General features: G+C 44.7%; 1 protein-coding gene across 1 annotated transcript in view; it reads right to left on the reverse strand.

Annotated features, from left to right (window-relative positions):
* The window catches only part of LOC146072919 (protocadherin gamma-C5-like), an 80,732-nt gene that overhangs the window by 16,015 nt on the left and 48,584 nt on the right, over nt 1-16,133 (reverse strand). The window contains exon 4 of the mRNA XM_083180098.1: nt 4,667-4,725. Coding sequence (XP_083036224.1) covers nt 4,667-4,725 — 59 coding nt within the window. The remainder of the gene's footprint in view (nt 1-4,666; nt 4,726-16,133) is intronic.

A 16,133-nucleotide genomic window follows, 5' to 3' on the forward strand; every position in this document is an offset into this window, starting at 1 on the left:
ATAATAATGCAATGACACCACAGGCTGCTCCCTCTGTATAATAATAATGCAATGACAGCACAGGCTGCTCCCGCTATATAATATAACAATAGTAATGCCATGACACAAATTATTATACAGGGGGAGCAGCCTGTGGTGTCATTGCATTATTATTACACAGAGGGAGCAGCCTGTGGTGTCATGGCATTACTTTTATATTATACAGGGGGAGCAGCCTGTGGTGTCATAGCATTATTAGGTACTTGTTTCCTATCTGGGCGCCCAGGTTTTCTACGTACGGCACCGTAATGAAATCGGATCGCATCGCATCATACACATACACGATATTGAACGATGCGATGCGATGCGATCCGATTCGATTTCCCATAGGAAACAATGTGAAATGGCTCAATTTAGCCAAATTATCATAGGAACAATAGTAAATGGGCCAAAAACACCCCTGAACATTGAAATGTCCCCCCAAAAGTAGTTGACGCCACCCCGCCATCAACGTGAACCCGAAGCGTGGCGAGCGCAGCGAGCCCGCGAGGGGCGGCGGTACGCGTCCTCCGACCTTTTCATGCCCTACTATCCACTAGGGCGTGGAGTGAGAATAGAATAGTGTGGCGAGCGCAGCGAGCCACCGAGCCCGAAGCGTGGCGAGCGCAGCGAGCCCCACGAGGGGACGCGGATACCTTCACAGGTAAACGCGTCCCCTCGCGGGCTTCCCAGGTGTCCGCGTCGCCATGGACACCTGGGAAGCCCGCCAGGGGACGCGTATAACTGTGAAGGTATCCGCGTCCCCTCGCCACGCTTCGGGCTCGGTGGCTCGCTGCGCTCGCCACACTATTCTATTCTCACTCCACGCCCTAGTGGATAGTAGGGCATAAAAAGGTCGGAGGACGCGTACCGCCGCCCCTCGCGGGCTCGCTGCGCTCGCCACGCTTCGGGTTCACGTTGATGGCGGGGTGGCGTCAACTACTTTTGGGGGGACATTCCACTGCTCTGTGGGTTTTTTTGGGGTTTCTGGCCCATTTACCATTCTTCCCTATGCTGATTTGGGTAAATTGATCCATTTAACATTGTTTCCTATGGGAAATCGAATCGGATCGCATCGCATCGTTCAATATCGTGTATGTGTACGATGCGATGCGATCAGATTTCTCTACGGAGAATAGCATTAGCGCAATTAACTTAGCGGGCGCCCAGATAGGAAACAAGTACCCATTATTATTATTATACAGGGGGAGCAGCCTGTGGTGTCATGGCATAATGCCATGACACCACAGGCTGCTCCCCCTGTACAATAATAATGCCACCACAGGCTGCTCCCCCTGTATAATATAAAAGTAATGCCATGACACCACCACCAGATATATTGTTTTTTTATGTAACTTACTGTATTTTATCCCTCAGGCTCCTTTACTGCTGCTGCGGCTCCAGTAATTTCAATTCCACTCTCTGCACCGTGGCCTGTCCTGCTGCGGCCCCCCACTTGGCCTGCCTTCCTTCCTCTCTGCAGACGCGTGGGTGGGAGGCGTCATCGTCATGACGTCCCCACCCAGCGTCTGCCACTGCCTCGATAAGAGGGAACAGGCTGCCGGGCCCTCCTCCACATAGCCGTGGAGGCCGGCGGCCATGTTCCTGTGGCCGCAGACATCTTAAAAGACCACAGGAATATGGCCGCCGGCAGTGCAAAAAAAAACTCTCAAAAAAGATCTAAAAAAAGAGAATAAAAGGTGAAGGCTGGCGGCGGCTGCGCGGGCCACATGACGAGGTCTGTCGGGCCGGATTTGGCCCGCGGGCCTTGTGTTTGACACCCGTGGTCTAAAACATGGACATTTATTCAAAATTTTGGTTGTATAAAACAGAATAGCACTGTCCTAAAGCCACAAATGTGTGGGATCCTTCACATTTTTCTCTATGCTAACAGCCTTTCCTTTTCCTATAGATTGTACCGAGAACGTTCAGATGCTACAAATGGTCATTGACATAAACAGGCAATTGGAGAAATAAAAGCCAATGTTGAGTAAATTTCTGCTAATAAGGCAGTTTGTTTATTGACCCAAGTCAGTGACGTGGATCGATGCACATTGATTGGAATAAACATTGATTGGAAGTAGGATGGACTTGGGCATATGTCAGCACGCCGATTCTGATTTCTGAATGATTTTTCCGAGTAAACCGGGCTGCCAAAATCAATGGAGTCCGCACAGCGGGGTGAATGCTATAAACACATATTTGCAGCTTTTCAGTATATTGATGTGGTACTTCATAAAGCATCACACACCTCATTGCCTAAATGCAATTAACCAATGGTCAAATGCAATCAACGCAAATTGACCTAGTGTTCAAACTGTGGAACAATTACGGTATATTTGGTCAACAATATCTGTGTTGACACTAAACGATCAACATGTCAACTGTGATAAAAGGTTGACACAAGCAAAGGGTCGACATATGCAAAGGTCGTCATGAGTTTTTTTTAACTCTTTGTTGTTAATGTTGACACCTCAGCGCGTGGATACCAATTGGTGTTTTGCATCCCCCCGTATGGTTCAATTTGCTTGCAATGGTCCGATCCAATTTACTGTTTCCAATTGGAATTGTGGAATAGGGTACAGACTATTAGACCGTGCGCTAGTCAGCAGCTACCAGAAACCAATCAAAAAAGTGAAGAGCCACTTCACACACAACAATACAATACCATACAGAGTATGAATGATTCCCACAGCGCTAGTGGTGATGCTTTCTTATTCTCGTATGGGATGTGCCCAAAAAGACAAAAAGAAGAAAAAACAATAGTGTAATATTGTTATAGGATTTTCGAGATAACACTGTAATACGCCTTTAAATGTGGAGAACTCGTACCAGATTTTATTGTCTACTTAAATATCAGCAAACAGCAGCGTTTTTGGCTTGAGCGGGAAAAGACACCACCAAAGGATCCACTTTGTCTTCTACTTCCAATGTGCCATTAAACTCAGAGAGACATCATGGTGCAATACGTTTTTAATTTTAAAAGAATTTAAAAATATACACGGAAGATATAAACAGAGGACTCTCACCATGTGAATATGTCCACAATGCAACTGTAGACAATCAGAGCATGAGATGGTAAAAACAGGCGTCCCTGGAAACTCCTTCACAATGATCAGAGCCTCTGCAGTCCTCCTCAGCATTCAAGTCTCTTTGAATGCTGAGGAGGACTGCAGAGGCTCTGATCATTGTGAAGGAGTTTCCAGGGACGCCTGTTTTTACCATCTCATGCTCTGATTGTCTACAGTTGAATTGTGGACATATTCACATGGTGAGAGTCCTCTGTTTATATTTTCTGTGTATATTTTTAAATTCTTTTAAAATGAAAAACGTATTGCACCATGATGTCTCTCTCATCCCTCTGAGTTTAATGGCACATTGGAAGTAGAAGACAAAGTGGATCCTTTGGTGGTGTCTTTTACCGCTCAAACCAAAAACGCTTGTTTTTTCTTCTTTTTTTCTTTTTGGGCACATCCCATACGAGAATAAGAAAGCATCACCACTAGCGCTGTGGGAATCATTCATACTCTGTATGGTATTGTATTGTTCCCAATTGGAGTCCGAATGGATGATAAAGTACTGAAAAAAAGCTCATGTAGATCTTCTGCTTGTGTTGACTGTAGCCATGCCAATGGGTTCCATATTCAGTCAAAACGCTATTTGAATATTCACATAAATGTTGAACATTTTTCAAATGTACATGCCTCTAACAGTCACTCAGCGCATACATTCCATGGTGTGTATGCACACACAAGCATTATCGATTGAGACACATGGGGTGGGAAGTTCGAGTTCGGTGTCCGTGCGGAATGTCGGACAAACATAGATTTTTTTTTTAAGGGGCAATGATTTACAAGGCATGGTTTTGCCTTGTAAATGATTGCCCCTTATACAGGTTGAGTATCCCTTGGGACCAGGAGCACTTCAGATAGGAACTAAAAATGACGCCGCTTGTAATGGTTAGATTTATGGTAACAGAATAATAAGTAAAATTAAATATTTTGGTAAATGCATTTCGGATGGTGGCTTATTCAAGATTTTGGAATACCTTTTGTTTTCTAATACTCACCTGGTTCCCAGGCCCCCCACAGCATCCCCCGGGGTCCACAGCGTCCATTTTGATGCAACCCCAGACTGGGAATGCCTCTGAAGATGGATGCCGTGGAAGCCGGGGGACGAGGTGTGTATAAAAAAAAAACTACAGTTTTTGGAAAATTTGTTGTTTTGGATATCCGGTTAAGGGCTACTCAACCTGTACTATCATTTAGCATACAATCACAGTCAGGATTGCGGCAAGTCACACGTGACTGGGAATCAGCCCCAACGCGTGTGTAATATTACATAGAGAACCTTATGACCTTAAATACAGGCAAATCAGAATTTTCTCCTTAAACACTAAGGGGGAAATTTGTAAAAAATAGGTGTATTTGTATTTAGAAATAAACTTATTTTTGACATTTACTATCCCGAAAATACGGCAATTCGCATTCTTATTGATAGCACATCAATACGAATTGCCGTATTTTCGGGATAGTAAATGTCAAAAATAAGTGTATTTCTAAATACGAATACACCTATTTTTTTACAAATTTCCTTTAGTAAATTTCCCCCTAAACCTTAATTAATGAAAAAGTGTGCAGTTACTCACCCACTGGGTCCAGGTCTCTGAGCCTGTGAGAAACGCCATTCCGTGTTGGGCTGTGCCTGCTGGAAGAAACGGAAAAGTGTTTGTAATTGCTTTGTATTTAAAAATATCAATAGAAAAAAAATATTTATTTTTGGTTATTTGTTCTTCAAACCTAGACGGAAAGAGAAGAAGTTTTGGCGTTAGGAGAACAGGCATTAGGAGAACAGGGGTTAGGAGAACAGGCGTGAGCAGGTTTTCCTTGGATTCTGCTAAAGGTTAAATAAAGGTTAGACACAATGCCACACGTTTCCCTGAACATACGGTATAAAGACTATTTGGTATTTCTATGCTCTGTGGAAGTACAAAAGAATATGAATAATTATCAGTGTACTCTGTGTATTATATACAAATATACAGCGTTTAAGGTTTCACAACGGTATTGATGTTTCTGTTTCCTGGGGTGTGTTCCGAAATAAATGTACATTGAGCCTGTATAGGACCTAATTACTGTAAACAATGCACGCCAGAGGCTCAATGCAGACTTTGGGAAATGTCTGTGAGCCTGCCCACATTTTTAAAGCGGCAATCATTTACAACACAAAACTGACCCGGTTGTACCTTGTAAATGATTGCCTCTTTAAAAAATACAAGCAGACTCGCAGGCTATTGCATAGTACCCCAAATATACAAACTAGGCACATAACACCAATAATAAGTTTAAAGTGCATATCATATCATTATATCATTGAGAATTATATCATTATGTATCAATAAACTTGGTGTATTGGGAATATTGGTGTAAGGAACAATATGGTCACAGGACAGTCCATACCTCTTACTGACTGATTGAATACATCAGTGATAATTATGGTCTGTTTTGTGTGATTTCTATGCAAAGCTGTTGCTATACTATGGTTGATATTCCCAGTTCACCAAGTTTATTGATGCCCAAAATGTATTGATTTAATAATGAAAAATAAAAATATATATAAAATATATATATATATATATATATATATATTCACACAGTACTGTAGCATACCTCCCAACTGTCCCGCTAAATGCCAGTTTTCCCAGTTTTTTGGTGACGTTCCCACGTCCCTCCCGCAGTCGGCGGTGTCCCACTGTGGGGGCGGGCGGGGGGGGGGGGTAGTTGGGAGTCGTCCCCCCCAATCTGACAGAATAGACGCTGTGCACATGCGCACAGCATCTGTTCAGCGACACAGTGGCCAAAAATGGGGGGTGGGGGGGTGGCCTAATTTGCATAAGTCACACCCTAATTTGCATACACCACACCCCTATTCGGGCGCTAGTGTCCCTATTCTTCAATTGAAAAATTTGGGAGGTATGCTGTAGTACTATGATTCATATGAACAGAATCAGCATTGCCTGGGTAGGAATACATAACTGTAGATACTGTATAATAGTTGTAATTGCAGCATTGATACATGAGAAGAGTGGTATAAAAATAAAAAAGTCCTAATAAAAGTTTGGAATGCGTAACTTTATTGTTTATTACTATTATCATCATCATCATAAGTTATTTATACAGTACAGCACATGCATATTCTGCAGTGAATTACACACAGGTCTATACAAAGACATACACACCTTTAAAACTGAAACATCTCCAAATGTGAATAAAACGTTATATTATTTCATCGAAAGCGATACAATAAAAATTTCCGTGAACACCCAATCGTACTATTATTTCTTATACTTAGATTGCGAGACTAATGAGGGAGAGAGGGAGATTGCTGCTATTTCAGGGAGTCTCCTGCAGAATGCAGGAGGGTAGGCAACTATGTATTTCTAATGGTTCAGCGATTCCCGACATACAGAACATCACTGTAAGTATATAGCAAGCTTACTCCCCTGGGAAGTCAGACCGGAAAGGCCACACACTTGCAGGCTGCCATCAGCGCTCTGTACATTACTGGCTTTTTCAGTTCTGTCATATACAATTAAACACAATACAACTTCTCCTGAAATAACAGCCCATAATGAACGCCTCTGCATAGACCAGCAGCTTCCTAGTGACTGAGCCAACTTTACAAATACACGTGTTCCATTTACAAATGATTTGTAACTTAGGGTAAAAAAAAGATCCCCGGGGACCCTCGCATGACAAATCATCTGTGAGGGATGCCCTCATTAAAAATAAACATGCTACAATGGCAGAGGCCCAGCTGGAGAGGCACCAGCTGAGAAGAGAACTCTTACAGGCTGAGTACCCTTCTTATAACCAGACTGCAGAGAGCGCAGGCAGGAGGGAGTGCTTGGAGCTACGCACAGGGGCTGTGTATGGATGGAATCAATAAACCATTAATGGTCGACAGTGGTTAGAATAGCCAGCATACACTAGGTCCACATTGACAGAAGGTCGACACAAACAAAAGAGCGACATGAACATGGTCAACACAGTAAAATATCGACATGATTTTTTCCTGTTTTTGATATCTCTTTCAACATACAGATGGAGCCGGCTCCATCATTGTATGGGGCTGGCGGTAGATTTGCCACGTGCCAGCCCCTTCCACACTTCGTAAGGGGACACGCACGCACAAGACGTGCGTGCGTCCCCTTAGAACGGAGCTTCCACCGCCACCTCGCCGCTGTTCCCTGCCACGTTCCCCCACCTCCCCGCTCCCCTCCAACCCTGGTCGTCTCCCTGAAGTGGAGACGGGCAGGGTTCCTGTCCCCTGCCGACAGGAAACTGGGACGCAGATGTAGTGTCCACTCGCCAGCGGGGGCATTCTGGCAGGCCACGGCACTGGATGAGCGGCGCTACATCTGTATGTTGACATGAACATTCTGAGAGAAGAGGGCGGGCAGCTGGCGCCCACATCACTGGCCGATTACCATGGGAACAGCCAGCATTTTCATGGGAACGCCCATGAAATGTTGGGCATTCCCATGGGCGAGGATCCCTGGCCGTGGCCCATACGGGCCGCAACGGTTGATGTTCATCCTACTATCTGGTCCTATGAGTGCTATGCAGGTATTCAAGACTGGATGCAAAACGCATATAAAAAAGCAAATAAACAAAGTCACTTGTACTTTTAAAATGTAAAAAAAAAAAAATATATACATATATATATATATATATATATATATATATATATATTACACGCATAACTTCACAATCTTAATTTAATAATACAAGTGCAGAAAAGTAAAACCAACTGATGTAATCTCTCTGAGGAGGCCACAGCAGCTCACACGTTGTTATAATAAATACTGTACAAGGCTTGGGGGGGTGGAAAACATTTCCGCATGGCTACATGGAGCGGATGACACTTGCCTACATCTGGAAGTAATGAGCCAACGCTGAGGTTTTTCCTCCAATTAAGTATATTAGCCTTTGAGTCCAGGTTTTATTATTTCATACAGTGAGCCATTAGCACTTTAAGGTCAGAAGGCATTGAAGTAAATTGTACTTTTAGTGGCCATATTATTCCCGACTTAATTACACAGAGCCTTTGAAAATACAAAAGTAACTGTGTTGATTCCAGCTAAGTGCCAGTCCTGCTCCCCCTTCACACAGATCCCGCGCCTCCTGGAATAATGAACAAGTAGTGAGATTCTATAAATCACTACAACCACTATTATCCCTGATGACTGTGAGTTAAATGAAGTGTTCCAGCGCTAGGGGATTATGTGTCCCATTGCTGCGGTGAAACGCGTGACTTCAGAGAGCCCCAATAATGTGCTTAACCAGTTTCACATGGTTCTGTGACAACACATAATATCATGTCATCAGTAACGCTGTCATGTTCCGTTAGATCTATAAAAATAATGAGTTGATTGTTTAAAGTAGGAAAGTTCTGCACGGACAATGAGATGGACGGGTGACGTGAAGGACAAGCTGTAGAGCTGCTGCTTAAAGTCTGCACGGAATGCTAATCAACGGCAGCGCTCACTCATTCTCAACGCATGTGACATTAGAACACAGCTTTTGTGACTCATACAGTAGGGGTCTATGTACTAAACCTTGGAGAGAGATAAAGTGAACTTTTTTGGATTGGTTAGATAAATCAGAGGAAAAAAGTGTCAAATTGCACGTGTTTTACCTTGGATTCCGAACCGATGTGCGGTCCTGTCCGGTCCTGGGGATAGAGATTGCAAGGGCTACACTAAGGATTTGTCAGATCCCATAGTGCTTGCTGGAATCACATGTGTTATATCATATGCCAAGGGACCGCATACGATATATAAGGGGGATCTACTGTATATGACTTCTCCCTGTTTGACTGTTTTTTTATGTATTGCTAGGCGCTGCGGAACTCTTGTGATGCCCAAAATTAACGATAGTAGTATTAATAACAATAATAACACTTTAGAAGAGTTCTAGTGATATAAAACAAAGAAAGGCTTTAAAGTTAACTGTAAAGAGGGTAAAACTGCTTTAATTAAAATATATATATATATATATATTAGCGTCTGTGTGTGTCTCCCAAACACTGCCATCCTTTTGCAGCGAGTGAAACTACATCTCTTTCTCTCTCACACTCAGTGCTTAAAGTGGTCCAGGGGAGGTGGTGGAACTCACCTTTGCTGCCATTCGCGCCCCCCCAACAATATATGTCACAGCCAGGATGGGTGCTAGGGTGTTAGCGCCACCCTACAAGCTTTACATTTCTGGTCTATCATACACACACCCATGAATAGAATCATGTGGGGCACATAATGCCACCTCTAATTGAAATTATGGTGAAAAGTGGCAAACAAGCCCCAAAAAAGTAAGAACCATAACAATGCGCGCCGTAGGCGCGCTGAAAAATTTAGGGCATGGCTTTGTGGAACATGGGGATTATGCACACCGTAATAGCCATTACATACTGCACATCTACATTACACCGCCTACATAACACCGCACGTCCGAGTCTCCCACATCACGCTGCCCATCCCCATTCCCTACATCATGCTGCACATTCCTGTACCCTACATCACGCTGCACATCCCTGTACCCTACATCACACTGCAAGTCTATGTACTCTACATCTCACCGCCTACATAACACTGCATGTCCCTGTCACCTACAGTACATCACGCCACACATCTACAACCCCATGCATCACGCAATACATCTCCATCCCCTAAATCACACTGCACAACCCCACACCATGCTGCAAGGTTCCGTTCCCTACATCATGCCGCATGTCACATACCCTGCATCACACCCCAACATGACATCATTTGCAGAATAAGGACATCATATACAACATTGGCACATGTGTTAAAGTGACAGAATTATAAAACCAATGATGTCATGGCCAGCACAGGGCCCCTCACCTTGATCTTTTTCCTGCTCTCTCCGCTGCTTTGGCCTGCACTGATCTGGACATACTGCTGCTCCCCCAGGCCCCACATCATTGAGATAACAGCTGTGCAGTCAGTAGTACACAGCCTCAGGCTCTGTGACCATTACCATTTTGTTGGTGAGTTAGTGTACTGTACACTAACTCACCAACAAAATGGTAATGGTCACAGAGCCTGAGGCTGGAGCAGGAGGTGGAGGAGAAGCAGACTGAGTGCGCACTGCGCAGTAAAATGGAAAATGGCGCCGAGGCCAGAGAAAAGGCCCGCCAACGCCACCCCCCCCCCCCTCCCTAACTCAATCCCTCCGCGTCCCCCACCCACCTCCCCACAGAAGCCAAAAGCACAGACTTACTTGTTGGGGGGGTAATATAGTTGAACAACTTGTCCAACATGTATGATGTCTCCTGGCGGGGGCTACTAGTAGCGGAGGCAGCGTGTGGTAAGCGCTGGAACCGAGGCTACACAGCGTCCACTACGCTCGAGCTTGCAGCCGTGACAGCCTGCGCATAAGCGCAGGTCCCTCCTCTGTCCCCCCTTGGTGGCCAATCCGAACAGCAGGAGGGGGAGGCAGTCAGGTCAGTCCCCGCCCGGCGCTGTGTACCGCTCGGCGCTCATAGTCACAGCCGCCTGTCACTCAATAGAGTCTCTATTGTGACAGGCGGCTGTGACTGTGAGCGCCAAGCGGTGCACATAGACACAGTCACGGCAGCCGCAGCAGTAGCACTAGCACCCACATCGGCGTGTCCCGTCCCCGCGCATTGAGAGATCCATATGGATTCTCGGCAGGGCGGCAGCAGCAGCAGGCTGGGTGGGCGAAGGAGGCGGAACTGAGTTCCGGCTTCAATTTGAACTGCCGGAACTCAGTTCCGGTGCGTTCCGGCCCACTTTAACCCCTGCTCACACTCATGAACAAACAGAGCCAATCACAAGGTAGCAGACTAGCTTTCAAAGCATTTGCTTCGAGTGGGCATACTAGTCATCTCTCTCTCTCTCTATATATATCTATATATATATATATATATATATATATATATATGTCTAGTGTCCATTTGTGTCCCCCCGAAACACTGCCATCTGTTGTCAACGAGTGAAAATACATCTCTTTCTCTTTCTCACACATGAACAAACATAGAGGCAATAACAAGGTAGCAGTCTAGCGTTTGAAGCATTTGCTTTGAGCTGGCTTACTAGTCATCTATAAAGGCCTCAGAGAGACACCGGTAGAACGTGTTCTTCATGTGTTCTGTTGTAGTCATCAGTCCTATACCTCTGTATATTCTATTTATTGGCAGAACTGAGCAAATCCATCAGCGTGGATTAGAAGTTACTCAGAAAACATCAAGCACCTGATTAAATGACAAGGTGGATTTCTCCAGAGAAAAGTATCGATCTAAAGTTCATAGCTAATACCATACCTCCCAACTGTCACGATTTCCGCGGGAACGTCCCGATATTCGGGGACGTTCCCGCGTCCCACCCGGGGCCGCCATTGTCCCGCGGTGGGGGGGACAGTTGGGAGCCCCCCCAGCTTGCCGAGAATAGACGCTGTGCGCATGCGGTGGCGTGCCCGGAGTTCGCGTCACCCCGTGAGGCCACGCCCCCTTTTCTCGAGGCCACGCCCCCTTTTCGGGAGCGCGCGCGGCTTCGCTGCGCAAACGTCCCGACCTCCCAACTTCAAAAGTCGGGAGGTATGCTAATACAGTATAAAGTATAATCATCTGAAACATTAGCTGGAGTTATAATAAAAGTCATCTGCACCATGTGCCACATGTTATTGTGTCCCAGGAAAGGTTTATGCCAATTATAGTCCCAAACGAGAGTTTCATTACATACAGTAAGTAACAGGATTTCCCCAGGAAGCTGCAATATTCAGTACAAAGAACAATTCTTTTCCCTACCTCACACATCAGGCAATACTTACATATTAATAAGCTTAGTTACTTAATAAAAACTTATGCAGGGTTGCCTACCCTCCAGGCTCCGAAAACTGGGTCCCCTCCCGCCCCCCCCCCCGGAAAGGTGGGCAACCCTCCCGAATACCGGCGGAACCCCCCAAATCTCCCTGGCCGCAGCGGGAAATTACCTTGATTTGCAACTTTTCGGCGGGAGGGGCTAAAGATGCAAATCGCATCATTTTGTCCTGCCCTCTCCTCGAAGACCCGCAAATTGCTTGATGATGTCTACCCACCCCCAGAAGTGCTAATGACAGTCTCCTCTCAACCCTGGCAACCCTGAACTAATGCTGACCAGATAGTGGCAAATCCTCCCATTACCTGGACCCCCTTATATTGCTCCCTGTAGGGGCATAGCAATAGTGATGCGCAACCCTATCACCTTGGCGATTAATATCCAGCATGCTGGATAAATCAAGTTAACACTTGCACACTCGCTACGTGTGTAGGGCCCCTAACTGCCATTTCAAGTTGCTTTGGGCAATTTCTTAACTTTAGCTCTCTCCAGCTGGATACATCTCCCCAGTGTCTCTTAACTGTTCCTATGACAACAGTGAGTTAATAATGCCTATGCTATGTAATATTAAATGTTTGATGAGATATTGATCATATCCACACACTGTTGGGCACTCGCTCTTGCAAAGCTGATAATATTGATTTTGTTTTCTTTACTTTACTTTACGACAGTTGCGTTATCCCACTGGAGAGGAACAGCCTGGACGTATATATCTTTTGTATTCCGCACGATTAGATGAATAAATGACCTTGGGTGACCTACAGATTGCTATGAGAGAAAACAAACGAGGGCACACTTATAATAACAGGATAATATATATCGCTGCTGTGTAATTAATACGAGCGCTGACCTTTGTATATCACAAGAACAAATAGCGCCAGAAAACAAAGGGGGCTAAGGAGTGGGTAAAAAACCTTTTGGATATTTGACACAGTCTATTATTGAGCTAAATAATACTGCCAAAATAACTAAGTTATAGACCTCTTGTCATAGAGGGCCAGATTATCTAAGCTTCAAAAGTGATAAAATGGAGAGTGATAAACAGCCAGCCAATCAGCTCCTACCTGCCATGTCAGACTGTGTTTGAAAAATGAAGTGATAAAGTGTCTGGTTTTTATCACCGGCCAATTAGCTCCTAACTGTGAAGTTACAGGCTTGGTTTGAAAAATGACAGGTAGGATCTGATTGGCCGGTGATAAAAACCAGACAATTTATCACTGCACCGAGCTTAATAAATCTACCCAGGGCTATTTTTGTGCAGGCTCTAGCAGGAACTGTGGCCCTTATTCTAGTTCACTCTTTCTGACAAAATATTTTTTAGATGGACAAAACCATGTGCACTGCAGGTGAGGCAGGTGTAAAACCCCACCCAAATCTAATTATCTCTGCACAAGTAACACCTGCCTCACCTGCAGTGCACATGGTTTTGTCCATCTAAGAAATATTTTGTCAGAAATAGTGAACTAGAATAAGGGCCACAGTTCCTGCTTGAGCCTGCACAAAAATAGCCCTGAATCTACCACTAAGTATTGTATTTTGAGGCGTGCCCAGTGCAATGCGTCATCATGGACACAGCCCCACCGGGCAATGGCGGGGGGACAGGGAAGGGGGCCGGGAGGTGGACACAATTTTCTGGAGCCTCTTGCCATTGGGGGAGAGTAAGCAAGTAAGGTCTTTCATCAACACTATGGGATTTCTTTACTAAACCTTGGAGAGAGGTAAAAATGGATGTCGATAAAGTACCAGCCAACCAGCTTCTTAACTATCATTTTTTCAAACACAGACAGTAGCATGGCTGTTAGGAGCTAATTGGTTGGTACTTTATCTTCGTCCACTATATCTCTCTCCAAAATGTAATAAATAGGCTTCATGTTCTTTAAGGGTGTCCTCTTTACTACGTTTACCTGCTGTAGATAAAACCTCCTAATTGTGATATAATAAAGGGAAAATGCAATCTCAAGTCATCCTATTATTTCTGTTATTAGATGCCAGCTATGCAACTATGTAGAAATCCAAAATCATGAGCAATTCCCAATTTCACAACTCTCACCCAATCTTGTTTTGACCAGACAGAGCACAAACAGATCCAGAACGTGCACAGTTCTTAACAGGATGCAGCTTGAGGAGACATAATACATTCCAGTGCAGGCCTGTCTTTATTCTCAGTTGCGTGTGCCGAGAATGGCTGCACAGCCATAATGCCAAGTCAAAAACTACTTAGTAGTAGTAGTAAGGGCCTCGACACATCAATCTGCAAACCAAATCCATTCCATACTCCTATGACAGCTGTCTGAGTCAGCCAAAGTTCAGGATCATTATTGGAAGACAATGGCATTTTGGAAGACATTGCGTAATATTACAGGAATGCAATAAAACAGAAATAGCCAGAGGAAGAATAGTAAAATGCTTGAGAACATATAGATACCGTAAGAATACATTTTCTTATGTTGCCGTCTCAGCAATCATATTGAAATGTATATTATATATCCTAACCCGGGGCAACCTAGACCCGGAACCCCAAAACCGCCACCCCCACCCATCTTTCAGCCCCTGATTAAGCAGTGAAAACATATCTATTTGGTTACGAGCATATTTGAATATACATTTTGTGTACAGCGGTGAAAGCGTGTCTGCAGGACTGAACATCCTCCAGGATCCACATGCAAAACAAGGGAGTAGGACTAGACAAAGGCTTTGGACATCAGCCAGCGTAATTGTACCTTCTGTAATTTGGGCACGGTGGCTGATTATTAAATAGCAGTGCACAAAACAAGCACATGGCAGAAGGATACACAAGGTGGATATTATCATCTCAGTGTAGGATAGAGACTAACTAACGCGATTCACCATTGGGATAAGTTGCAATTTAAAATAAATGTCATTTAAAATTGTATTTGCTAATAATCTGTAAATCAGGAACTACAGGAAGTTCAATCCAAATGGTCCGTATAGTAGAAGGATGTAGAGTATTTTTGAAAGTCGAGAGAGAGAGATAAAGTACCAACCAATCAGCTCCCAACTGTAATTGTATGGAGTATAGATTTACTGTCTTATGCTAATGTGAGGTTCCACGGGGCTACTGCGAGGATTCCTGCTGCTTAAAGTGGAAATCTGCTGCCACCACTGTTTGTCCAGCCACCGGTGCAACTGTCATTATTAGTAACGGTAGATCTCCATGCTGGGTGCAGGAGATCTATTCACTCAGGCTTCCCATCTATATATGCATGAATCGTATATAACTCAAGCTACACATATGGCCATCCCACAAAACAGGATTGTGGTCGGATTGTCACCACCTAGCTTCTGCCAAAAAGTGCTCATGTCACGCAAAGCAAGATCCGGCAAACGTCAGTCCGACCCAGAATCGGAAACAAATATGCACAATGCGTAAATTTGCTTCTGCACACTATTCATAGGTTAAAAATCGATCTGATGCTGATTCTCGAGCGATCGATCTGGCACAGAAATCTGCACTGAATTTTCTGGAATGTCTGCTATTTTACTATGCAGGGATACAGCTTGTGTTTTTTGGGCATGCAATGAAGTCATGTTAAAGGTCCACAATGCCCTTGTTGTTATAGGAATGCTGAAATAGAAACTTAGGATTCATTACTAAGCCAACATCAGGGTAAAAGTGTAATGTGGACAGAGAACTCTTTTTTGAATAGAAAAGTGGTTTTCAAACTCGGCCCTCAAGATCCCACACATGACCTATGTTTTCCAGGTCATCGGGCAGGTGCACTGTGTATCACCAACTGTCACATTTTAAATACAGTATCTACAGGTGACCTGGAAAACATGATGTGTGTGGGGTACGGAGGACCGAGTTTGAGCACATGTGAAACAGAAAATGATGCAATGCAGTTGAGTTTCTGGATTCAGGTACAGTATGTCAGGGTTGCTGACCCTCCCGGAATTTGCGGGAGTCTCCCGAAAATCGGGTCCTTCCTCCCGGCCCCCGGAAGGGTGGGCAACCCTCCCGGAATCAGGGGGACCCCCACTGAGCCCCCCGATCGCGGCATTTATATGCCGCAATCCGCGGGTCTCAGGGGAGGGGGCGGAGCTAAAACGGCACAATCGTGATGTTTTAGCCCCGCCCCCTCCATGGATAACTGTTATTTCGGCTATCTGTTGTAATAGGGGCTTAATGACGTCACAGTTAAGCCCCGCCCCCAAATCGCGTAATGCAAGATTCCTC

This window comes from Crinia signifera, chromosome 4 (assembly GCF_055691185.1).
Source record: "Crinia signifera chromosome 4, ASM5569118v1, whole genome shotgun sequence".
Taxonomy (NCBI): Eukaryota; Metazoa; Chordata; class Amphibia; order Anura; family Myobatrachidae; genus Crinia; species Crinia signifera.